A 23,793-nucleotide genomic window follows, 5' to 3' on the forward strand; every position below is an offset into this window, starting at 1 on the left:
CGCACACAAGGACTAGGGAGGCTGCAGGGTGCACAGGGTGAATGGCATGAATTTTAGGGGTTTGCAGGATCAGGGTGCCGCCCCCCAGTAGTTATTCCGGGCTTATAGTCAGGAAATGAACTGCAGGTCGGAACGGGGTCTAGTTTTATTCACTTTTCTACCCGGAGAGACAAGAGGTTTATTGAATGGTGTCCACGGTGAGTGGCAAAACCAAGATGCCAGCTGCGCCCCCGCCCCCGATTTCCACCCCCTGCTCGTGCCCAGCCCCACGGGCCTCCCACGGTCCGGCCTAGGGGTGGGCGAGGGGAGCAGCGATCAGCATAGCCCTGGGTTCTAAGGGATTCGGGAACGTGGGTGGGGTGAGGTCGAAGGACCAGGGAAGCCCCCTCCTGGCGGGGGTCGGGGTCGTGTAGTGCTGGCTCACAGGTGTAGGGGAGCATCTCTGGCCCGGGTCCTCCTCTGGGCTCCCCTGCCCCGGAGCGGGTGTCAGGAACGCAGGGCCCGGGCCCCACCGCCAGAAGGGCGAACCGTAGTGCGCAGCTTAACCAGCGTCCCGGGGGTTTTGGCTAGGGGTCCAGGGACTACGCGGGACTGCGCCGCGCCGCCGCTCTCCTCTGGTGCAGTTGGGGTGGGAGAGTGGAACGATCCGGGGAAGCTGCGCCGGCGCCCTTAGGGCACTACCGGGGCGAGGAACGGAGCTAGGACCCGTGGCCACAGCGCAAGGCGTCTCGGAAGCCCGGGCTGCGCTTCCGCCCGTGGCCCCCAGGCGGCGCCAGCAGCCCGCCCGCGCGCCGCCGCCCCACGTGGAGGGGGCTGGGGCCGGGAATGCGGCCCGCCCCGGGCTGACGCGCGCCGGCTGCCGGCCGCCACTCTTAAAAGGCCGGGCGCTGCGCCGGGCGGCCCAGCAGAGCTGGAGAGGAGGCACGCGAGCCGGCGGCGGAGCCCGCTGTCACTGCGCCCGAGCATCCCGGCTGCCCGCCGTGCACGAGCGCGCACCCTGCGCCCCCCGCACCCCGCGTCCCGCACAGCGCACCCCGCACCGGCCGCGCACACCGATACCCCTGCCCCCGCCCGTCTCCCCGAGCCGCGCCGGCGCTCGCACCCCTCCGCGCCTTTGTTCCGGGGCCGCCCTCCGCCCCACGCCGGGACCCGGCCCGCGCCGCCGCGAAGATGCCCCTGGAGCTGACCCAGAGCCGGGTGCAGAAGATCTGGGTGCCGGTCGACCACCGGCCCTCGCTGCCCAGATGTGAGTGCGCCGCGCGGGCCGGGCCATTGTGTGGGGCCCTTTGTGCCGCGCCCCGCTGCGGGAGGCGCCCGTGCGGGTCGGGCCGGCGGGCGGGGGCGGGGGCGGGGGCTGCGCCTCCCAGGACGGGCGACAGGGGCGCTGTGACCCGGCTGCTGTCGCTGCCCGCCGGCCCGGAAACCGCGCGCTCGGGGAGGTGGGGAGTGGGGAGGGCCTCCCGACCCCCGCCTCGGTCCCGCCCCGGCGGCCGACTGCGGCCCGGGTCCCCTTTGCGTGCGCGCCGGTCCCTGAGTCCCCGTCTGTACTCGCATCTCCTCTTCCCACTTCTGTAGGGTTCTGCCTCCTTCCTGCGTGTTTCTCCCCTCTCGCTCCCCGTGTACTCCCCTCTCCCTCCCTCCGTATTTCTGTCTCTTCTCTCTAGATACGTATTTATATATTTTTTCTATTTCTCTCTCTTTCTCCTCTACATTTCTATCCGCTCTCTTTTAACTTCTCCCTATTCCCATCTCCCCTCTCCCATCCCTCCGACCCCCAGCGACATCGGGGTGCTCGCTCTGGGGGCGCCGGGAGAGCCACCTGGAGCTACATCTTTGCCCCGGGTTTTGGGGAGCGTCGGTGGGTTGCTGACTGCACGCTTGGCGGCGTCTCACGCGCCCAGGGCGCACACACTCCCGGGTGCTCGGAATTTGCGCGCAGTGCCCCTCCCCGCCCCCACCCAGGTGAAAGCGCAGGAGGGCGACGCTGCCCCTCCAGGTAACGGTCCGGGCGCCCATGGGCTGCACAGGCGCCAGCTACCTGGTGAGATTTCGCCCTGGCCAGGACGTAGCCCGAGAGCTAACCGTGGATCCAGGTGCAAACCACGTGGCATCAGGTCATCTGAGGGCACCTGAGCGCCAGGCGGCTGGCAAGACTTCCCGCTGCCACGTTTCTCAGGACAGCCCCCGCGGGACGTGACAGCTCCCTGGATCCCTGCCGGGTCTGAATCACCGGCCGCGCCCAGACCTGCCCCGCAGGCGGCAGAGGCCTCCCGCGGTGCGCCCTGGGTGGGACGTCTGCAGGTCCACTCTGCTGAGCCTGCGGGTTCTGGGGAAGCCCTCAGGAGACCCCTTCTTGGCAAGGTAGCCCAGGGCTGGGGGCTTGGCAGGTGTGCTGCTTGTTCCCTGGCCCTTCCTCAGGTGCTTACTAAAGGCACCCACCGCTTGTCTTTGTGTAAAACCTGTGGGTGGTGTGAAACGCAGCCCTTTAACCTCCCTGGGGAAGTTTGCCCAAGGCCAGATGCAGAAATAACCCACCTCCACTTTTGAGTTTTGCATAAAACAAATATTATCTACAGAGCACCTTGTAAGCTGCAATTGATCACACAGATACAGGCTGGTTCTATACTATATAGACATAAGTACATGTGGCTGCATGCATCTACACACACTTGTCCCCCGAGGGACAGCTGGCAAGAGTGTCCCGAGTGTCTGATGGCATGGAGCTTGGTTGGCATGAGCTCAGTAGTAATTCTGAGGGACAGCAGCGTGCAGCCAGACGTCCTTCCTCCTGGCGTCAGATGCCGATCCCCTAGGCTCTGGCAGCCTGCACGTCTCACACGCAGGGGAGAGATTTGCCCAGGAGTCCCTGTCAGACCCATTCAGAGCTGGGGAAGGGGGAGCTGCTGGCTGAAGCTGATTGATGGATTAAGTCTCTCGTCCCGCCCACTCTTGGAATCCCTGTGTGCGGCTCAGCTCGGGGTGTAGTCTCGGACACATTCCTTCTTGTAAAAATAACTGCAGCCTGGGATTACGAGTCCTTGTTTCAAGTGGCGGTGTCTTTCTCAGTTTTATGTGGCCACATTTGTCTCTTACTGGAATGGGGGGAACAGGGTATTTCTTGGCATCTTTCCTGAGACCCTGCCCTCCCTTCTCTAAAGGCATTTGGAACACTGGATGGGTTTTCTTTCTCCTAGACCTGTCACCATCGTTACAAGTGGTATCTTGGGGGGTGGGCATTATTATTCATAGACAAGGCAGTGAAACCGCAGCAAGAATCGAGTTGCATACTTCTGCCCCTCACGCACGTGAGTGGGTGCCCTGTTGCTGCGCCAACATGTAAACGTTTCTTGCAGAACCTGCGGCTTCCTTCAAATAATGCAACCCATAATTCAGGGAGACCTACTGAATTTGTCATCAGAATCGGCAGGAAGTGAGTTCTTGGCATTCAGGAGCTGCCTGTCCTTTGTCCTTGTCATTACTAAAAATCGAGAGCCACTGTGTCCGAGTCCCTGCTTAGTTGAGTGAGTTATGCGTCCACTCAGAACCTCAGTTTCTTCGTCTTGTAAAGTAGGTTACTGTCCCGTCTGCTCCATGGCACTGGTGAGTCCCAAAGACAGTGCTTGGGACTTGGTAGGTGTTAAACAAATAGTTGTCATTGGGGGGAGAAGGGGACATTGCTAGTGATCAGTGCTGGTGGTTGTGAACAGCAGGAAGAAGAAAGACAGCTTCTTACAGCACCAAACTTTCTTTCCCCTTAAATATGGTGGAATGAGACAAACTGCCAGTTGGTCTTTGCTCCGGGTTTAGATACTCAAATACTGACAGGAGGATTTTCATCTGGGGAGGGGTTGCACCCACTGGTAGTATTCTAATGTAAACAAGACAGGTGGGTGGATGTTCTAGAGAAATCCCTAATATACCCTTGGTGGCCCCTACAGTTTACAGCAGTGATTTGCAGCCCCAGCTGCACATTAGAATCACTTAGGAGAGATTTTGTGGGGGAAAAAAAAAAAACAAAAACCCAAAACAAAAAACCTATATGGGAACCGTGAACCAAGTTAGAATTGCCCCAGGAAGTGGTGAGGCTAGGCTTCGAGCTGTTTGCATGGCTCTGGGCCCTTCCTCGTCTCCATGGAGCTGTTGTGTTGCCTCCCAAGATTGTCACTGGGTCACTGAAATGCCTAGTCCCTCAGTGTTGCTGGCTGAGACCACACGGGGTTGCCAGGGCTGTCCATTAGGCGTGGCATTACTCAGAGGTGAGATTACTTGGACATCAGTTAAGATGGTCATGCCAAGTGACGCACGTACGTGGTGACCACGTGTATGGTGACCGGGGAGTAGTGCAGAGGCGCTTTTGAAAGAGGTGTGGGTCACCCGCGTTCTCCCCACCCCGAGGAGGCAGGCTCGCAGAGATGTTGGCGCTGCACGTTGCCTAAGCAGGCTTTGAGGGAGGGCCGGTCTGCGATGCCAGGAGAGAGCTTGTGCCCAGTAGACAGCCTCGTGTCCCCAATCGCCTTCTGTGCTGGGTCCCGGTCTCCCCAGGGCCGGGCATGTGAAGCCTGTTGTCGCAGAGACCTCCTTCGGGTGGCTGTGTGGAATTGCAGGGTCAGAGCAGGTGTTCTGTGCGGCTTTGATTTTGCCCTTGCCTGGTGGGACTGGGTCCGGGTGGTTACTGCAGGCGGACGGGCACAACCTCCGTTCCCTTAGGCAGTCGGAGCCGGCCCCTTCTTGGTCCACAGCACTCTGTCCGTTGTAAACAGCCCCTTCCATTTTTCCCTCTTGAACTTGTAGTTGAAGCATGACCCGCGGCTTGTAGAAAAGAACAGAAAGGATGTAGCATCTCGCAGAGCCTCTGGGTAGCAGGAAGCTGGCAGGAGGCGGGGGACCCACAGCAAAGCGTCTTTCCAGTGGTTTATTTCCCAAGGACGCATTCTGGGCATGGGGGGCTGTCCAGTGCCTGCATCTGTCCATGTGGCGCACACTATCAGAGGGGTTAGCACCTTCATCTAGGGAGGAGAACGGGAGGTGGAACCCGGGGTGCCAGCCTCTCAGCTGCGCTGCGACGGGACCGAAGCTGGCGTGCTCTCCAGGTGGCCTTCCGGCTCCCATGTGGCCTCCTGCGCACGACCGAGGGTCCCAGAAGAAGTAACCTGAGGTGCGCTGTCAGGTTGGAAAAGGGGCGGAGAATGAAAGACAGTGAGACTCCAAGATTTGGTCAGAAGCGTTTGTGGTTTCCTCATCTGCCTGAGACCCGCAGGGTGGGGGGACGGACCGCGCGGCCCAGAAACCCGGGGCGTAGGCAGCGGCTCCGGTGTGCTGTGCGGAGGAAGGGCGCGGTGGTTTATTTGGGTTTAACATTCAGTTTGAACTTTTGCCCCAGGCTGTTTACTCCGCTGTTTTGTTTTTTTCCCCTCCCAAAGCGTCTCCTGCCAGAGCAGATTTGTGCCTATGGTTAGTGGAGAGACATAATCCCCGCTTTGATCAATCAATCGGCTTCTGCCTCCGCCTCCTTGGCGCCGCTCCAGCGGAAGTGCCGGGTGCACGTGCGCAGCGGTGCGTGTGCGCCCCGCTCTGCGTGTCTGGGTGCGCCTAGGAGCAGCGCCGTGGCGGGGGATGCCTAGTACGGTGGCCTGGGGTTGGGGGGGCCCCTGGCCTGGGGGAGGGTCTGTGGGTGGGTTGTTTCCTGGCGCAAGTGAGGAGCTGTCAGCAGGCGCCGCCACTTGCCTGATGTGTCAACCGCAGCTGCCAGGATGACCCTGGACACGTGGGAGGCTGTCTCTGCAGGCCCTGGGGACATACAGAGGCCCCTTGGTGCTTTATTTGGGCCACTGGGGTGCTTCTCACCCCCGGCTCACCCTGGGCAGCGAGAAGCTTCTGTTTTCGAGGAACCTGTTTGTCCCAGGGCCATTGGAAGCCGAGGGAGAGGGAATGCCAGCCGAGGGCTTTGACCCTGCTGGCCTTTCTGGCCTCCTCCCTCTGCCTGCTGAGAAGGTCGCAGTGGTCCACCAGTGCCAACCAGGAGACCCAGGCCCTGTGTCACACCCACTACACCAGCCCCCGGGCTCCAGGTCTGGGAAGCAGATCCTGGAATTACACGGAGGTGTTTGGACACTGACCTCAGTTTGGGACTGTGCTGGGGTGTCCAGCCTAAGGTGGGGCTTTCCCTTCTGAGTGGGGGGGCCTGTGTGTGGGGCAGTGCCTCTCCCCTGCCCCCACGCCCCCCAGCCCAGGATCCCCGCGCATCAGAGCCCCTGTGCGAGGTGACCTCTGCCCAGCTCTGCAGTGTGGCTTTCATAGCTGTCCCTGCAGGCTGTGCACCTGTGCCCAGGAAGTGAGGACGGCACTGACCGTGGCGGCCAGTGGGTGTGGGCAGCACCGCCCGGGCTGCAGCTGGCAGGTGGCCTCTGGCTCATGAGCTGGCTTGTCACTAGGATGTGGGAGAGCTGGCTTGTCACTAGGATGCGGGAGAGCTGGTTTGTCACTAGGATGCGGGAGAGCTGGCTTGTCACTAGGATGTAGGAGGAATTTTTTTTTTTTTTTTAAAAAGGCCACCCAGACCTCCTGTGCAGAGGTTTGGAAGTGATGGTTGTCTCTCTCTGTGTCTTGCCTGCTGGGCCCGGCTCCCACGTCCCAGCCCATGGGCCCCTGGCCTGTGTGTTGAGTTTGGCCCCCAGCACCTGTCTAACCTCTCCCCCCTGCCCTGTTAATCTCACACCCTCCTCCCCAGGTGGCCACCCACCCGTGATAACCTCGCCGCCCACCCCCATGCCGAGGTCCCTTCCCCACACCCAGGGGCGAGCCTCTTCCACTGTGGTGTTAGCAACCAGGGTCCCTGCTGGTTTGGGGCCCCGGTATCAGGTTGGGAATTTGGGGCTGGGACTTCTTTGCCAGGGTTAACCTGACGGCGAGGTGTGACGGGGGGGCTGTGGCCCTAGGGGGCCGTGGTCCCATCGGATGATCAAATGCCAAGGGCTTTGGGATGGGGATGAAATAAAAACTTTGGTGAAATCCTTCAGGGTTTGTCGTGGGTGTGGGACTGTCCGGGGACTTTGGCGTGCGGTGAGTGACGCTCTTCTCTGTTGCTCTTCCCAGCCTGTGGGCCGAAGCTGACCAACTCCCCCACGGTGATCGTCATGGTGGGGCTCCCCGCCCGCGGCAAGACCTACATCTCTAAGAAGCTGACCCGCTACCTCAACTGGATCGGCGTCCCCACAAAGGGTGAGGGGAGTCCCAGGGCCGGGGCAGCCCCATGCCGAGTGCCGCGGCTGCCGGTTCTCCCGGCAGGACAACTCTGGGGGGGTCCGAGCCACCTCCCACCCAGCCGGGTCCCTGCCACACTGTCCACGCCCTGCCTTTTCTCTTGTTTTCCCCAGTGGCCATTCTCCTCTTTCCCACGCCCCTAAATCCTGCCTGACTCAGATGTCACCTCCTCTGTGACATCCTTTCTCTGGCCACCTCACACGATGCGAGTCTTTTCCTTTAAATTCTCATTGCACTCAGGGGTGACATCCCTGTGCCGGCAGATGACACACATGCTTGTGCCTCTCTGCCTGGTCTTCCTGACCGTGTGGGGTGTGCCTTGAGCCTGGGAACTAGATTTTATATTTGCCGTCACCCACCGTGCCCAGAGCAGAATCAGGAACTATGACACATGGTCCCCGGCCACTGCGGGAGGACCCCTGCCGTAGACCAGGCAGAGGGCCTGAGACCCCACTCACTGTCGGATGCTGTTGGTGGAAAGGGTTGTCCCTGCTTTCGATACACCCCTGGCCACCCCCGTTCCTACGGTCTTCGTCTCTGGTCTAGGACGCCGTGAGACTGGGATTGGAGACCGGTCGGGCCGTGTGGCTCGGCCTGGGGGAGCTGGGCTGCCGCCTCCTGCGGCGTCCGGGAGTGGTGGTGGCGCCGCCCCGGAGTCCACACTGTGGCTTCCCTGTGGCATCCTCATCTTACTCGAGTCGATGTCGGTTGGCCGGGTGGCTCTTCCTTTGGTTGGGACTGTGAGTTGGCCCTGTCCCCCCGCTCGGCCGTCCACAGCCGTCCTTCCCTTCCCGTCCGCAGTGTTCAACGTGGGCGAGTACCGCCGGGAGGCCGTGAAGCAGTACAGCTCCTACAACTTCTTTCGCCCCGACAACGAAGAGGCCATGAAAGTGCGAAAGTAAGGCCACGTCTCGCGGAGGCCTCCGGGCTGGGTGGACTTTGTTCATGCCAGTTCCGAGAGAGCAGGAGAGCGCTGGCCCGTGGGGTGGCCGTCAGAGTCGGCCAGCGCGGGGACGGGTCTCTCGGCCTGAGACTCGCTGCTTTGCCCTGTCCCCCGATGGTCCAGCTCAGCCGGTGACAGCTCAACAGTGGCCACCTCTCAGTGACAGTGGGCGAAGTCCTTTTCGTTGGAAGCGCCTGTTTACGTTTGAAAGGGGCTTGGTGTTGAGCACGAGGTGGTCGTGAAACCCTTGTGCGATAGTGTTTAGACCTGGCTGCACGTTCCAGTCACCTGGGGGGCTGGTAAAGGCCCCGATGCCAGCCACCCCCCCCAGGCCAGCTCGGGGACACTTTGCAGGTGGCTCTGGGCTCCCTGAGGGCTCCCCGGACACCAGCACCATCTCCTGCGGCGCCTGCAGCCGCCTGTGCTGGGGCTCAGGTTGGAAGCCTCAGGGCCCGGGGAGGCCTGGCCAGCCCCACCTGGCACGGAGCACTTTGGACACAGCGTGGCCAGTGGCTCCATCGCGGCGCGTGACGGGGGTGCTTGGGTCTCCCGGAGGACGGGCCCCCGCTGACGTGCGTCTCTCTTTCCGTGTGCTGCAGGCAATGTGCCTTAGCTGCCCTGAGAGATGTCAAAAGTTACCTGGCAAAAGAAGGGGGACAAATCGCGGTAAGTGTGGGGGATGCAGCCGGCTCGGTCTCCAGTCCCGTAGCAGGAGGGTGGTGGCCTTGCTGGCCTGGGCAGTGCCAAGAGCCATCGAGGGGTGCTGGAACAGGGACACGTGGCTCTGGCCCTGAGGGTGGAGGGAAGCAGGGGCCAGAGCTGGGCAGTGACTCAGGACGGCTGTCTTGGGGTGGACTCAGGACCCTCCCCTCCTCCAAGGCGGGCAGGGCCCTTCTGTGTGTGCCCCCGCTACTCCATGCTGTCCCCGAGTGCTGTAGGCAGTGGGCAACGCCCCTGGAGAGGCCCGTGGGTGAGCAACTCGCCCCCGAAAGCGCATTCTGGGGCTTCTTCCTGGAAATGACAGGTCTGGCTTCCCTGGTGGTTTTGGTAAATATCGTTAAATGCAAACTTACCTGCTTCTCTCTGGCTCTTCCCTCTCCCCATCAGGTTTTCGACGCCACCAATACTACTCGAGAGAGGAGACACATGATTCTTCATTTTGCCAAAGAAAACGACTTCAAAGTGAGCCCCACTTGTCACCTTGCCCCAGAGAACTCGGGACAGAGGACACTCGGGGACCAGCTGATTCCCTGAGTCCTGCTTGGTCCTTCACCTCCAAGTTTTGGTGCCTAAAATCAGGGCCTTGCACCGGGACTCGTGGGTCTGGGGAGGTGGGTCTTTGACGTCCCTGGGGGTTGGTGACAGACGGCGTCCTTCCTCCCTGCACGTGATGAGGACAGCAGGCTCGTGGCATAGTTGGCCTTTTGTGGGGTTCGTTCTTTTCTGACTTTCTTGTCTTGCTCCCTCCAGGCCTTTTTCATCGAGTCTGTGTGTGACGACCCCACAGTTGTGGCCTCCAACATCATGGTAAGACAGCCAGGATTAGGGTTAGGGTCAGGGTTAGGGTTAGGGTCAGGGTTAGCCACTCTCCAGTGGCAGCCTGGGCCACGAGGACGTTTGCGGTCTCGGGAAGTGGGGGCTGGGTCAGGCTCAGAGAAGTAACTAAACCGTTAGAACGAGCTGCCCCCAGCTGGCTGTCAGTTGTGTCCCAGAGGTGGGACGTGCACGGCAGTGTTTAACCTGAGGCCTGTCCTGGGACAGGCTTGGCTCTACTGGGGTCTCTGGGAACAGTGCGCAGGCTTGGTTGGGACCAGAGCAGTTTCCATCGGTGGCAAGAACTTGGCAGCCGGGTGGTGTTGGAGCTGTCTGGACACAGGGCCGCTCACCCCTGCCCCGAGACGGGACAGCAGGCTGGTCTCTTGCCGTCACGCCTGGTGGGTGAGGATGCCTGCGTGGTGACGAGCGTCTACAGGACTTGGCAACCTGATTGCAAAGTTCCCAAATTTGGGAGGAAAGAGGGACGTGAAACTCTCTTCCTGCTGGTGCTCCAGTGAACGGCTGTGCCAGGGTGGGCAGCTTGCCTGGGTAAATTGGGGGACTTGGCCCGTGAACTTTGATTAATTCTTGCATGTTACCAACTGATAGCAACGTGTCATAAACAGGGACGGTTGTTCTGGAGACTTAACCACAGATCACCTTCTCTTACTGGAGATAAGTTTCTCTCCAGCTTAAACAGACGAGAATAACACGTGTCCACAAGGAAGGGCGGTTCTGAACACCTATTTGGCGAGCGCCATGGTGCTCCTGCACGCTGACACTCGTCTTTAAAGGGGACACTAAGGGTGCCCTGGCGTCTCGTATTTTCTCTAAGGCAGTGGAAATAGTGACAAGTGTTTCTAAGAAACGCGTTCATGTTTCAGGAAGGGCTGTTTGAACCGTGAAAAATCAGTTCACATTTGTTCGTTGGGTCCAAAGGAAGAGGCCCAGAGTGTGGGGAAACAGAAGTTGCAGCCATCTAAACAGAAGCTTTTGCCCTGTTTCTTTGGCATGGCTGTCCTTGCTCCCCTTGGTGGGGTAGCAGCGTGCAGCTGTGAAATGGTTTTGCCCCGGTGAGGAGTCGCTGATGTGCTTAGCTAGGAGTTTGTCGTGTCTGAGAGTCCACTGACACAGAGAGTCGTTTGCCCCAACCCCTCACGTCCAGAAATCTCTTTCTCTGGTTAAACCCCAACGCAGTTTTGCAGGTTAGGCCCCGGAATTTGTGAACTTACTTTGTTTTATTGCAGTAAAATATACATACCATACCTGCCCATCTTCAGCATTTGTAAGGGTGCAGTTCGGTGGCATTAGTTACGTTGCCGTGGTTGGGCAGACATGGCCACCATCCGTCCCCAGTGCTTTGTCATCTTCCCCGCCGGGAACTCGGTGCCCGTGACACACTGACTCAGATCCTTGAAGAGCGGCTGCTTCCAGGTTGTGGCGGTTGCTGATGAGAGAAAGAGCAACAGGCGTTAAAACCTGCTGAACTCCCTCACGTCTGCTGGGTGTCGCGGACCTGTTCAGCAGCCGGCGTCGGCAGACCCCAGTGTGGTTTCTGTCCGGCTCCACCTAGGAGGACGAGCCCCGGGAGGAGCGGGCAGGGCTCTAGTTAGAGAGATAACCACAGAGCAGTCTCGCCCCGGCTGCCGCCGTCTGGGCGGCTGGAGGAGACTCCAGGAGAGATGGGGCGTCGCCAGCAGCTGCCAAGCGCACCCTGCAGTCGACAGTGCAGGTGCTCGGCTGAGTCAGGGGTCAGGTTCTCCGGTGGTGACTCAGGTGCCGGACTGGTCCCGCCTCTCTGGTCGGGACAGAGGTGTTTATCCCGGATCCTCGTGGGTCCCCGTCTCTGCCCTTCTGGTTGGCCGCCCTCTGTCTCGCCGGGGCGGCCACGACCCCTCCCCCAGGGTCTGTCTCTTTATTCCCTTAAACGCCGGGCAGGATAATCTTTATCCTGAGCCCTCGTGCTTTCGCCTTTTGAAAGCCCCAAATCCTGCTTAATCTAAGCAGAAAGCCTTCCAGCGTGATTCATCAGCTGCCTCTTTGTGGCTTTGCAGGAAGTTAAAATCTCCAGCCCGGATTACAAAGACTGCAACTCGGCAGAAGCCATGGACGACTTCATGAGGAGGATCGGCTGCTACGAGGCCAGCTACCAGCCCCTGGACCCCGACAAGTGGGACAGGTACCTCCCAGGGCCGCCCCCTCTGAGTGACCTGTCGGGGCCTTTAACGCTTTCCTGATGTTCCCACGAAGCATCTGCTCCTGGAAACCTTTATGAACGCTCTTTGGAAATGTCTTTTAACAAAAGTCCTCGTTGACAAGCCATAGTCGGTGCAAGTATTTCTGACGCTCTGTAGAAGGACAGAAGCTGACGTCCCGTGGCGCCCAGTCTTGCTACCAATGCGTTGATAGTTCCTTTATTTTTGTTTCTATTTTCTTTCCTTGTCAGTTCTGGGAGGCCGGCCGGCCTCGAGAGCAGCCGTGTTCTGGGGGAGCATGGTGTGCTCACCCTCCACCTCTCGCGGGGGGCCCCAGGGGCGCGTGGGGTCCGGCTGGGTGGCTCTCTCATCGTCCGGTTCTCGTGCCGTCGGGGGAGGCCTGATCGGGGGTCCTCGGGGGTGTGTCTCTGCAGGGACCTGTCGCTGATCAAGGTGATCGACGTGGGCCGGAGGTTCCTGGTGAACAGGGTGCAGGACCACATCCAGAGCCGCATCGTGTACTACCTGATGAACATCCACGTGCAGCCGCGCACCATCTACCTGTGCCGGCACGGCGAGAACGAGTACAACCTGCAGGGCAGGATCGGGGGCGACTCGGGCCTGTCCAGCAGGGGCAAGAAGGTGGGCGAGGGGCAGGGGTGGGGGAGGAGGCCGTACCGTGTGTGGGGCAGTCGCGGGGTGGGCGGGGTGTGTGTGCTCACCGTGTGTGTGTGCATGTGTGCATGTGTGCATGCGTGCGTGTGTGTGAGCGTGAGTGTGTGCTGTGACAGGGGCTGAGACGAGAGCCGAGTGCTCCGGGCTGTGGGGAGGGTGTGTCCCCTTAGCCGGCCGTCCTGGGTGGCTGTTGGGTATCCCACCACCTACCCAGGACAGAGCACAGCCCCTTATGGGCTGCGTGGGTCCTGCCCCGGCCTCTAGGAAGAGGTGAGGGAGCCCGGGATTGGGCCCTGTCCTCCCTGGGGCCCTGGGTCAGGCCTGTCCCCGCCGCTCTCAGTTTGCCAGCGCCCTGAGCCAGTTCGTGGAGGAGCAGAACCTGAAGGGGCTCCGGGTGTGGACCAGCCAGCTGAAGAGCACCATCCAGACCGCGGAGGCGCTGAGGCTGCCCTACGAGCAGTGGAAGGCGCTCAACGAGATCGACGCCGTGAGTCCCGCGGGGCTGGGGGCGGGCGTGTGGGGCAGCCTCGGCCTCGGGCATCACAGGCCTGTCCTGAGAGTCCTCAGACTGGCCCCGGTGGTGCGTGTGCCTTCGAGTGACCAGGGGGGTCCCCGCAGGGCGTCTGCGAGGAGTTGACCTACGAGGAGATCAAGGACACCTACCCCGAGGAGTACGCGCTGCGCGAGCAGGACAAGTACTATTACCGCTACCCCACCGGGGAGGTGAGTGGGGGGCGCCTGCGGGCGGGCCGGGGGGGCTCTCCCTGTACTGAATCTGGGGGCAGCCCCAGGAGCAGCCCGTCGTGTTCCCCCCGAGGAAAAGTGAGAGGTGGGTGTCTCTGGGGACGTGCAGAAGGGCACAGGGCACAGAGGAGACGGGGCACAGTGATGCACGGCAGGCGAGGGTGTCCCCAGGCTGCGGGGAGGGGGCCACAAGTCCTGCCTGGGACCATGGGCGGAGTGTGGGCAGGCACCTGGGCCTGGGCTGTGGCCAGGCCGGGTGTGTTGTCGCCGGCGGGTCCTCCCTGCCTGTGTCCTCAAGGCCCCGGCCTGCTGTGGGCTGCCTGCTGTCCTCTGGTCTCGCCCACCGGGACCCGGCGTAGGGGGCCGAGGGCCTGGTGTGAGCAGAAGCAGAAGCCCTACTGGGCGCGCCCTGCTCCTTCGCATTAATAGATACAAAACTCATACAACGTAATAGTCACTGTTTCACCTGTGTTAAAGCACACAGTTCAGTGGTTTGGGGATATTTGCAAAGTGCCGGGCAACCATCACCACTGACTCCAGGGCGTCTCCCCGACTCTAGAGAGAACCCCACACCTGCCGGCCGGCACCCCTCCCGCTCCAGCCCTGGCGGCCGGGAATCTGCTTCCTGCATCTGCGAATTTGCCTATTCCGGGCATTCCATGTAAACGGGGCCAGACGCCCTGCGAGGCCTTTTGTGTCGGCTTCTTTCACGCAGCATAAAGATGTCCGGGCTCGTCCGTGTCACAGGGGGCGCCGGGGCTCAGTCCTTCCCGCTGGGCGGTGTCCCTTGTGGACCCCCCAGTGGTTGATGATTGACGATGGGCTGGTTCCGGGTGGGCTCTCCCGCCTGCCCGCCGGGGGGCTGTGGCCCGGGCAGAGCCCCCCACCCCGACCCCTCTGTGCTGACGGGGCGGCCCGCACTGTGCTCAGTCCTACCAGGACCTGGTCCAGCGCCTGGAGCCCGTGATCATGGAGCTGGAGCGGCAGGAGAACGTGCTGGTCATCTGCCACCAGGCCGTGCTGCGCTGCCTGCTGGCCTACTTCCTGGACAAGAGCGCAGGTGCGTGGGGAGGAGGGAGGAAGTCAACGGCCCTTGAGGGGGCAGCCGCAGACCCGCCGTGGGGTCCCTGCAGTGGGGACAGCCCTACCCTTCAACTCTCTAAGGAACAAGCGGCCTGGAAAACTCCAACTGTCCGATTAAATGTGAGGCCCGTGTCTGTCCGAGGCTCAGCCGAATCCGAGGCAGACGTAGATTGCTGGGGAACAGCTGTTCCGTTTCAGCTCTAACTCACCGTGGGAGGGTGGGTGCTCCGGTGGCTCGGGTCTTTTTCCAGGACCACCTGCCACGCGGGACGCCCTGTGTGCCGGGCCAGGTGCCCCTGCCAGGCAGGGCTCCCAAGGGCCCTCGAGCATCCGGAGCTCTCGCAGTGGGCCCGGATGTCCCTCCCCGCCCGCCCCGCTCAAGCCCCTGTGTGACCGTGGCCGCGTCTCTTTCAGAGGAGATGCCCTACCTGAAGTGCCCCCTTCACACCGTCCTGAAGCTGACGCCTGTCGCCTACGGTGAGTGGCGGCCCCCACCCCGCACGGCCCCCAGACGGTGGCTCCCGCTGGCCGTGGCTGCAGGCGGGGCCAGGCTTTAACAGGAACCCCCCCCAACCTGCGCCCCCCAGGTTGCCGCGTGGAGTCCATCTACCTGAACGTGGAGTCGGTCAGCACACACCGGGAGCGGTCGGAGGTGAGTGCCGCCCCCGACACCCCGTCCCATCCCGGCGTCCGTCCCTCGTGGGCCCTCGGGACGTCCCTCGACTGGTTGGCTGCAGGGGCCGACCCTTGTGTCACGATGCGCCCGGCTGGCCGCCGTCTTTCTGTGGCTTCTTAGGATAAAGCCTTTTTTCCCCCCTTCCTGTGCTCTCTTCCCCCGTCTGCTTGGCCCGGGAAGTGAGTGGGAAAGAGGAAGCTGCGTTTCCTTCCTGCAGCCGTACCCGGAGCACGATCCTTGTTGCCTTCCCTTCCAGGCAGCTAAGTCCGTGCTGTCGAGGTCCCGAGTTACTGGTTCAGATGGGATCGGCAGAGCAGCCCCGCCACCTGCACGCACTTAGGTACAGAATCGCCAGGCACACGGCGGCGCGGAGCCAGGCAGCGGACTGCAGAGCGAGGGCCGGGGCTGGCGGGTGGGGGGTTTCTCAGGGGGCCCCGAGGCCTGGCGGTGGCTGTTTCGTACCTCGGGGAGGCCTGCAATTTGGGGCTCGGTCCGGCCGACCTTTACCGTGGTAGCAAGACTGGATTTCTGCGTGGCGTGTGGCGTGCAGTGGGTTTGAATTAGTGTCCAGGCCATCAAAGCACAGGACAGGTGACTCCCTTATCCCCAAGGAGCTTGGCCACAGGATCTTGGCGTTAAGGGGCGTGTGTTGTCTGGCTGGCAGTAGCCTGGCTGGCGGGCCGACCTGAAAGAGGAGGGTGTCCCCAGCCTCCTTGTCCACCTGTCACGCCCCCTTCTGCACGTGGGCCCATGGCTGCCGCGGACCCTTTAGCTGCATGAAGACGGCTGTGGCCAGGGAGCCGCTGCTCCCGCAGGGCTTGGGCCTGGAGAGCGTCCCTGCTGGCACCGTGTGACATTGTCACTCACGGGAGGCTGGCGTCGGTCTGGTCCTGGCTGGCAGACTCTGCCCCTGCTGCTTGCCGGTGTCTTTGGTCTCCGAGAAGGTTTTGTAGGCTCCGTGTCCCATCCTCAGCCAGGGTGTCGTTACACGAGCACGGGTGGGTCCGTGCGCTGCAGATCCCGGCCTGGCGTCTGCGGAAGGGAGTCGGCGCCGGCCTCCTCCCCGTCCGAGAGCCTCAGACCCGGGCCTCACCCTCGACGCTACCCTCAGTGGCAGGAGGCGGGAGGCGGGAGGCGGGGCTCTGGTCTCGGATCTCACTCTCCGCCGCCAGCGTCGTCATTTCCCTCCCTGCCTTGCACACGTTGCGTTTGTCCGTCCACGTGGGTGTCCTCTGGGGAAGGGGCACGGGAGGGACACGCCCCCGTTCTTGCTGAGTGGGAGTCACTGACGCTCAGCTGTACCGCACGCACGGCAGCCACACCGCACACGAGGCCGCTCACCTCGGGTCGATCTTGTTGAATCCCTGAAACCTAGGAGCAGAGGACCTTTTTTTGGCTTATTTTCCTCCCCTTCCTCGTAACTGTCACCTTCTCTCTTTTGTCTTTGTCTCGCTTAGGATGCAAAGAAGGGACCTAACCCGCTCATGAGGCGCAATAGTGTCACCCCGCTAGCCAGCCCCGAGCCCACCAAAAAGCCTCGCATCAACAGCTTTGAGGAGCACGTGGCCTCCACCTCAGCCGCCCTGCCCAGCTGCCTGCCCCCGGAGGTGCCCACCCAGCTGCCCGGACAAGTCAGTGACTCCCCTTTCCTTCCTGCCGGGGGGCGAGTGCCGGGGGCGGTGGGGGCGACGGCCTCAGGCCCGGGGCTGTGTGCACGCGTGTCTGAGTGAGCACGCATGGGTGTCCATGTGTCTGAGTGAGCACGCGTGGGTGTCTGTGTCTGAGTGTGCATGTGTGAGTGTCCGTGTGTCTGTGAGTGAGCACGCGTGGGTGTCTGTGTGTCTGTGCATGTGTGGGTGTCCGTGTGTCTGAGTGAGCACGCGTGGGTGTCTGTGTGTCTGTGACTGTGTGGGCATCCATGTAGTGTGCAAGTGAGCATGTGTGGTGTCCATGTAGTACGTGAGCATGCACACATGGGAGTCCGTGTGTCTGTGCACATGTGGGTGTCTGGTGTGTGTGTGTGCACGTGTGTGCGTGTGTTGGGGGAGAGCACGAGAAGGGAGCACCCTCTGCAGTGATGTCACCAGGGTCTTCCCTCGCTGGGCCGGCCGTGACCGCGCTCACCCCTCCCCGGGGACGAGGCTTCCCTGGGCAGAACCGGGCAGAGCTGAAGAGTTAGTGAGACGTCCAGGTCCCGCTCAGGGTCGTGAATCGTTATTTCTAGAACAGAGCAGGCGGCCACTCTGTCACAGGCCGCGTGGTCCCTGCGGGCGGTTTCAGGCCCCGGCACCCGCTTAGCACCGAGGCAAAGGCCGGGCGGTTTCGGCCGTGGGGCGGCATTGGGATTGTTTTCAGGAAACCAGTCTTTCCCCAGAGACGGCCGGGAACCCTCGCAAACACGTGAGGTGTAGAAATCTCGGGGCTCAAACGCAGGTAGCACCAAGGGCATCCCCACCGCCGCCCCAGGCCTGGCCCCCCGAATCACTCCCAGCCAAGCTTCCTTGGGGTCTGTTTGCTCGACGCCAGCGCCAGCTCGGGCCTTCCTCCGCGGCCGCCCACCGTCCTGCCTCTGCCCGGAGCCTCCCCGGACCGGGAGGTGTCCAGAGTGTGGCGTGGGGAGGGTGCAGTGGCCCAGCGTTCGCACCCGTGGGACGCCCCCCGCCCAGGGCAGGTCCCTGTTGGGCTCGTGTAGATGAGGTGAGCTGTCACCGCTTAGCCGGGCGAGGCCTGGTTTGCATGTAGCGTGAGCTGTGTCGCAGTCACCAGGGGTCCTTCACCTCCCCAGCCCTGGTCCCTTAGTGTCACCCACGACGGGAGGGCCGAGAGGCCTCCAGAATATTCCTCTCTGGCCTAACAACCCGAGGTGGTTTTTTATGAAAACAGAGCAGGACTGAAATGGTGTCTCTGTGACATTCTGTCCTGGTGTCAACGTGGGGTCATGGTTGGAAGTTCAGAGGCTGCTGCTGTGCTCTTGGGACCGGCGTGGGCCAGGGGTGGGGAGGGTGATGTCCGGAGCCGGCCGGGCCCCCGCTGTGCAGGACACACAGCCGGGCCTGTCCTCTCACCACCCGTGGGGCGTGGGGCGTGGCGGGCTCGAGCCACTGACTGCTCTCTGCTTCCTCCCGCAGCCGCTGCTAGGGCAGGCCTGCCTGTAAGTATCTCCCGGCACGCGTCCGCTGCCCGCCCCGCTTCTCGCTTGCCAGTTCGTCTCCCCCTGTTCAGACATTGGGGATAGGACGGTTGAGGTCCTCAGGGGGAAGGAGGAGGAAGGAAGAGGGACTTGACTTTTTTAGAAGAGGACTCGGAGGTCACAGTGGCCCCGCTGATGTTCAGTGTGTTCTGACACTGCCGCTCCATAGCTGGCTTCTCTGTGTCCCGCTCGCTCGGGGCTCCAGGCTGTCATTTGCAACAGCCGTGGTCTGGGGCTCGGCATGGATCCCCGTCTGTCCTCTCGGCGTCAGATCTGGGTGTCGGGCTGGGTTGTGCTGCTGCCGTTACCTCGGAGACCCTCTCCCGGGAGCTTCCTTGCACGCGGACGGGAAAACTTCCCGGAGCCTCATCTGCAAAGCCATGTCTGAGGACGTAGTGCCCCGGTGGGAGGGTGGCTGGGCTGGAGCGCTCTGGGGAGCAGCACGTGGGGACCGTCCTGTGGTTCCGGCTGTCCCGGGTCCGAGCTGGTGTGGCTTCCTTGTCAGTCCTGTGTGGTCTCCCCTTCCCTGGGCCAGGAGCCCTCTGCAGGGAGTCTCGGTCCGGCATTGGCTCTCACAGCCCCCGGCCAGATAACTCAGTGGTCTGTTGCTCTGGAGCCGAGGCCTGCCTGTCACAGAGCTTTGGTGACAGCACCGCAAATTGTCACCTGCCCCCCATCCCCCAGACTGGTCAAGCCACACCTGCCTGTTAGTCATTTTTCGCTCACCAGGTTACCCTGAGAAGCTGGCCATGAGGCAGGTGCCTGGACTGAGTGTCTGCGTTGTCTTAGGTGCTAGTGGCTTCGCAGGGCTCCTCCCAGGGCTTTGCTCATTCGGTGGTGGCCTGGCCATCAACGTCCTCCCTCAAAAAGTGAGACTCACGCTTGTCGTCCCCTGAACCAGAGCTTGGACTGCTTCCGGGTCAGGGTTCTTCTGTGTGAAACTAGCCTTTGGGTTTGGAGCCCACGGGTTTTGCCGCCATGCGAATCCTGTTCCTTCCGACCTACGGCCTGACGTTGCCAGGAAAGACATCTCCCTGCTGGGAGGGTCTCTCTGGGGACGTGCCCCTGTCCTGCTATGGGCGAGCCTGCCTGGCACCGAGGCTCCTGTAGTGGTGCCTGTGGCCGGAGCCCCCCAGCCCGCAAACGCACGTCCCCCCAACCCAGCACACCCAGAGCCCCAGCGCCCCGCCCAGCTGGGCAGTGTGGCTGCGGCTGGGAGCGTAGCTACCTCTGATTCTAGGAGCTGACCTGGGCCCTGTGACCAAAATTTATGACTCAGGTCAGACTGAGCTGGGGTCGAATGTTGGGTCTTGGGTTGGCCTCCGTCTTTGGAACTCTGGGCATGTTTAAGCAATTTTAGGACTTCAATTTTCTAATCTATAAAGTGGAGACGATGACTTGATAAGGTGTTCTGGTGAATGAGACTATGACATATCACTTGGCAAAATAGCTGCTCCCAGCGAGTGCCTGGTGGACAGCAGCTGCTGTGGCCACCGGGAGGGACTTGGTGCCCTGGGCCGGGCGGGGACTCCGGGGCTCCCTGGGGCCAGGTCTGCATGTGGCTCTCCTGCTCCTTCCACACCTCAGCCACCGGGTTGCTGGCGCTCTCAGACTGGGAGGGGGACGCCCTGGGGTGTGATGCCCACCATCTGGGTTTCCTGGTAGGATGGGGACGTCAGCCCGGACTCTGCCCTCTGTGTCGTCCTCCTGGGGGCTGTGCCGGCTGCTTTGAGGTCGAGAGACCAGCTGGCTTTCGTGGTGCAGCCTTGATTTTTAAATTTCCAATGCACACGAGCAAGAAAATCCTAGTAAAGATTTTTTTTTTTTCCTTCTGCAACCTGTTTCTTCCTCCTCCCCACTATGCTTGAAAGACGAACTGTCTGTCACATTTTCTCAAAGTTTTCTCCCTACTGACCTTGGAAAGGTAAATGCCTTTGTGCATGTGCCCGCCCCCTCCCGCACCTCTCAGGTCGTGGCATTGTGGTCCGTGTGCCGACCCCCGTCGTGCAGTCTGTGGCTCCTTGTCTCTGTGCGGAGGGTGTCAGCGCAGGGCCATCTGCGTGAGCTGCTTTCTGTTCTGTCTCCCCTCACCGCCATGTGTCCTGCGCTGGGGTCCCCGCGTGAATGACGGGGACGGGACCCGGCCTCGAGGTCCTCCAGTGTCATGGCATCGCTATCGTCTGTGGGTGCCGGAAGCCGTGGGCTCCCGGCGTGGCCGACAGTTGCAGCCGGCGGCTGAGGAGGGACCGGGCACCCAGCCCGCCCCCGAGACCTGGCTGCAGCTGTCTCCAGGCGTGAGGGTGCAGGGTGCTCCCGGGAGACCCACCGTCACACAGTGGGAGCCCATCACCCGGTTCCCGGGCCCCGCCCCACCTGGGCGATGGCCGAGGACCCTGGGGTCCGAGCAGGGTGGGAGTGAGCTCCGTGTTCTCCCCCCGCCCCCTTCAGAACAGTCTTGGAGACACGCAGGGCTGTAGAGAACACTTTTAAAAATTGTGCAGTGTTTTAATTGAGGGGTGCAGTGAAGAGGTTGGGGAGAGAGACCCCCTGCCGTGGGGTGGCAGCAATCGTGTGTCCCCGGCTGATTTAAGAATTTTGTTTAAGGGGGTTTTGATACCGGCCAGTGCCTCAGGGCTGGGGCTTCCTGCTACGGCCGCTGCGATCAGAGCTGGGACAGAGGCTTAGTGACAGCCCCTCTGCCTGGCTCCCGCCTCGGTCTCCCCACTGTGTCCGGCCATCCCACGTGTCACCTGTCGAGCCGTGTTGCTGGAATCTGGATGCATGAGGCTCGGGGGGGCATCGAGTGGCCCACCGTCCCCCCTGAGCAGCTCTGACGCCACCAGAGCGGCCGGGTCCTCCAGGCGGGCTCCGACCCCCGCCCAACCCTCCTCTCTGTGGCTCTGGGGTCATCTTCCATCGTGTGCTGGGGCCATGTGGCCACTGTCCCCCCTGTAGGGCTGGTGACACTTGTCTCGGTTGTGTTGTTGTCTGGGGCGGGGAGGTGGCATGACGGCGCGTCTTGCTTTGGGGACGGAGTCGGCTGCCGGTCCTAATCCCTCCCCTCCCTCTTTTCTCCCGAACGCAGAACGTGAAAGGACAGAACGGGAAAGGCTCCCGGAGCGGCGCCGACTCCTCCAGGAAACACTGAAGCAGACGCGTGGCCGCCGTCCCTCTCCATTTCTGCAGCTTAGCTTGTGCCCCGCCAGCTACCCCAGGCCGAGCCACCCCAAGGACTTCTGGAACGGAGTGGGGCGGACGAGAGGTGGAGGGGTCTGCGGCTGAAGAGAACGTGCCTGTCGCGGGTCGGCCGAGACCCCAGAAAGCCACGCGGCTCCCTGGCTCCCTGCCTCGAGCCCCAGGCCCCTCACCCTCTGCTCTCCTGGTCCCCCCAGCGGTGTCTGGCCTTGGGGACCCTCCGAGGTGCTCGGGAAGACTCCGGGTCGAGGAGGGGCCCCGTCTGCTGTGCTGTTTCGTGTGTGTGATCGTGGCCTGGCACAGTCCAAGCTGGGAGGTGACATTGGCAGCAGAATCCTAAAATTGAAAGCGGCCGGATCGTAGCCGCCGCAGGGCAAGGGACGTCTAAGAGCTTTCACGTGGCGCTCCTGGGCGTCTTGGCCTGGGAAGATGCCTCGTGGGGAGCAGACCTGGACGGGCACAGGGTTGGGGCCTCTTCTGCAAGACGCCCCTGAGCTGAGACTCCGCGTCCGTGGGCTGAGCGGAAACATGCCCTCCGGGACATGCCCGCCCCGTCCAGGCCTGGGTTCTGCCTCTGAAGAAGATGTTTCCAGGACGGGCTGGCCTCGTGGGCGGAAGTTAGTTGTTTTGCTCAAATATAAGAACTGGGGCCTCCCTCCCTCTGCCAGGGAGCTCCGGGGTCTGCTCTCCTCTCCCTGGACTTGGACGTGCCTGAGAGTCTCGCTGTCCTGGAGCTGCTGCGTTTGCACTTTGTCACGGCAGAAGTGGTGTCGGGGTGTCATGCCCTGGAGGCTCGGAGCCTCTGAGGGCTCATGGGGGGGGGAAGTTTGGAGCACTCGATCCTCGGATCCTTGGAAGACTGACCCTGCCAGACGACAGGGAGGAGAACGCCTGGCTTCCCTCCCGCGGGACTGGCTTTGTCACCCGGGTGTTCCTGGTGGGGACAATCACCCAAGTAAGGACAGTCCCAGGGCTGCCTGCTGCGTGCCTGGCGCCGTGCTGGGTGCCCGGGGAGGTCAGAAGCCTGGAACGTTGGCCTGGCCTCGCCTGCACAGCATCTGTGACATTTTTGCGGCGGCCAAAATCAGAGCTTATGGGATGTGCACTCTGATCACCTGTCGTTTCTGCCTGTTGGTTTCTCCTCGTTGCCTCGAATCCTGGGGCAGGAGGGGGGTGTCTTGTGCCCGGAGGAGACAGTTTGGAGACTCACAGTAGACTTTGTCCAAATGACCCTTTTTCAGGATGTCTCAAAGCTGGTGCCAAAGGTCACTCTCCTTTCCTGCCTTCCGCTGGGGAGCCCCCAGCCCCTTCTCCCAGCGCAGGGGGCGGGTCCTGGGCGGGTCGGGGAGCTTCGGAAGGACACGTTCCCTGGTTGGGATTCGGTAGGAGACGAGGTCGTGCTGCAGACACTGTACGGCCACGTTTGGGGTTTCCAGGGGGAACCACTGGAGCCCTCCCTGTCCAGCCCCTCATTGGCAGGCTTGTCCGGGGGGACGCTTGTGCATGCGTCCCCTCCCGCCGTGTCCTTGGCCTCGTCAGACTGTGTGGCGGGTGCGTGCACGGGTGTGTGTACCTTGGTCATATTTCCCAACGCGAGGCGCCTACGGCTTTGTGTGCGAGGATGGTTTCTCACGTCCCGAGTTCCGCCTTGTTCTTTGAACATCGGCACAGGCGGGGGCCCGGTGAAGGCCTGTCCCCTCTCCCCTCCGACTGCGCAAACTCGATACTCGAGATCGAGGGGAGACCTTGGAGAAGGCGCGGCCCCGCTGCTCGCGCACGCCGTGACCTGCCTTTCGAGGCGGCCTCGGGTTGAGGGGAGCGTGGGCGGCAGTCACAGGACTTTTGCTTCTGCAGTTCCCCCCCCAAAACAAAACAAAAACTGGGACCAATATTTCGAACTTCGCCCGTTTGTTTTTGGGGGCTTTGCCCCTCCTTGTCCTTATCCTGAGGCCGCGGGCGAAGCTCTTCTTTCTGAGGGAGAAGAAAACCGTTGGAGCCACACCAATGACATTTTCATTTGTAATACTTGAAATTTATTTTTTTATTATTTTGATAGCAGATGTGCTATTTATTTATTTAATATGTATACGGGAGCCTAAAACCTAGAAAGCTGTACAGGTCGGGTCTAGTTGTTCCTTGGTTTTGGGGGCCTTCTCTGTGTGACCTGCCACTTCTCTGTGTTCCGCACACTTGTCTGAGTGACCTGGGACGAAGCGACGTCAGCTGTCAGACAGGGGACGCCTTTCGGAAATCTGTATATTTTGCAGTTGCCAGACCAATAAAATGCCTGGTTGAA

At 61.7% G+C, this 23,793-nt stretch overlaps 1 protein-coding gene across 5 annotated transcripts; it reads left to right on the plus strand.

Moving 5' to 3' along the window:
- The first annotated feature begins 930 nt into the window (after positions 1-930).
- PFKFB3 (6-phosphofructo-2-kinase/fructose-2,6-biphosphatase 3) lies at positions 931-23,376 on the plus strand. 5 transcript variants are annotated; one of them, XM_069459010.1, is made up of 16 exons: positions 931-1,246; positions 7,093-7,218; positions 8,062-8,158; positions 8,803-8,869; positions 9,311-9,385; positions 9,674-9,730; positions 11,794-11,918; positions 12,369-12,576; positions 12,950-13,096; positions 13,228-13,332; positions 14,284-14,413; positions 14,851-14,913; positions 15,024-15,187; positions 16,570-16,743; positions 18,241-18,263; positions 20,174-20,216. In XM_069459010.1, the coding sequence occupies exons 1-16, from the start codon at positions 1,171-1,173 to the stop codon at positions 20,214-20,216; spliced, it is 1,680 nt and encodes a 559-aa protein (XP_069315111.1). In that variant the 5' UTR covers positions 931-1,170. The 5 variants fall into 5 exon arrangements, with proteins under 5 accessions (XP_069315111.1, XP_069315114.1, XP_069315110.1 ...); XM_069459013.1 differs by having other exon boundaries at positions 15,024-15,088; XM_069459009.1 differs by lacking the exons at positions 18,241-18,263; positions 20,174-20,216 and adding an exon at positions 21,403-23,376.
- Positions 23,377-23,793: the final 417 nt, after the last annotated feature.

Source organism: Eulemur rufifrons, chromosome 25, assembly GCF_041146395.1.
Source record: "Eulemur rufifrons isolate Redbay chromosome 25, OSU_ERuf_1, whole genome shotgun sequence".
In the NCBI taxonomy this organism is placed as follows: domain Eukaryota; kingdom Metazoa; phylum Chordata; class Mammalia; order Primates; family Lemuridae; genus Eulemur; species Eulemur rufifrons.

Excerpts from the sequence above, each read along its gene's own strand:
- PFKFB3 (XM_069459010.1), top strand. The coding sequence starts at position 1,171 with ATGCCCCTGGAGCTGACCCAGAGCCGGGTGCAGAAGATCTGGGTGCCG. Across the intron at positions 9,731-11,793 it reads TTGTGGCCTCCAACATCATG|GAAGTTAAAATCTCCAGCCC; the intron begins GTAAGACAGCCA and ends GTGGCTTTGCAG. Across the intron at positions 16,744-18,240 it reads CCACCCAGCTGCCCGGACAA|CCGCTGCTAGGGCAGGCCTG; the intron begins GTCAGTGACTCC and ends TTCCTCCCGCAG.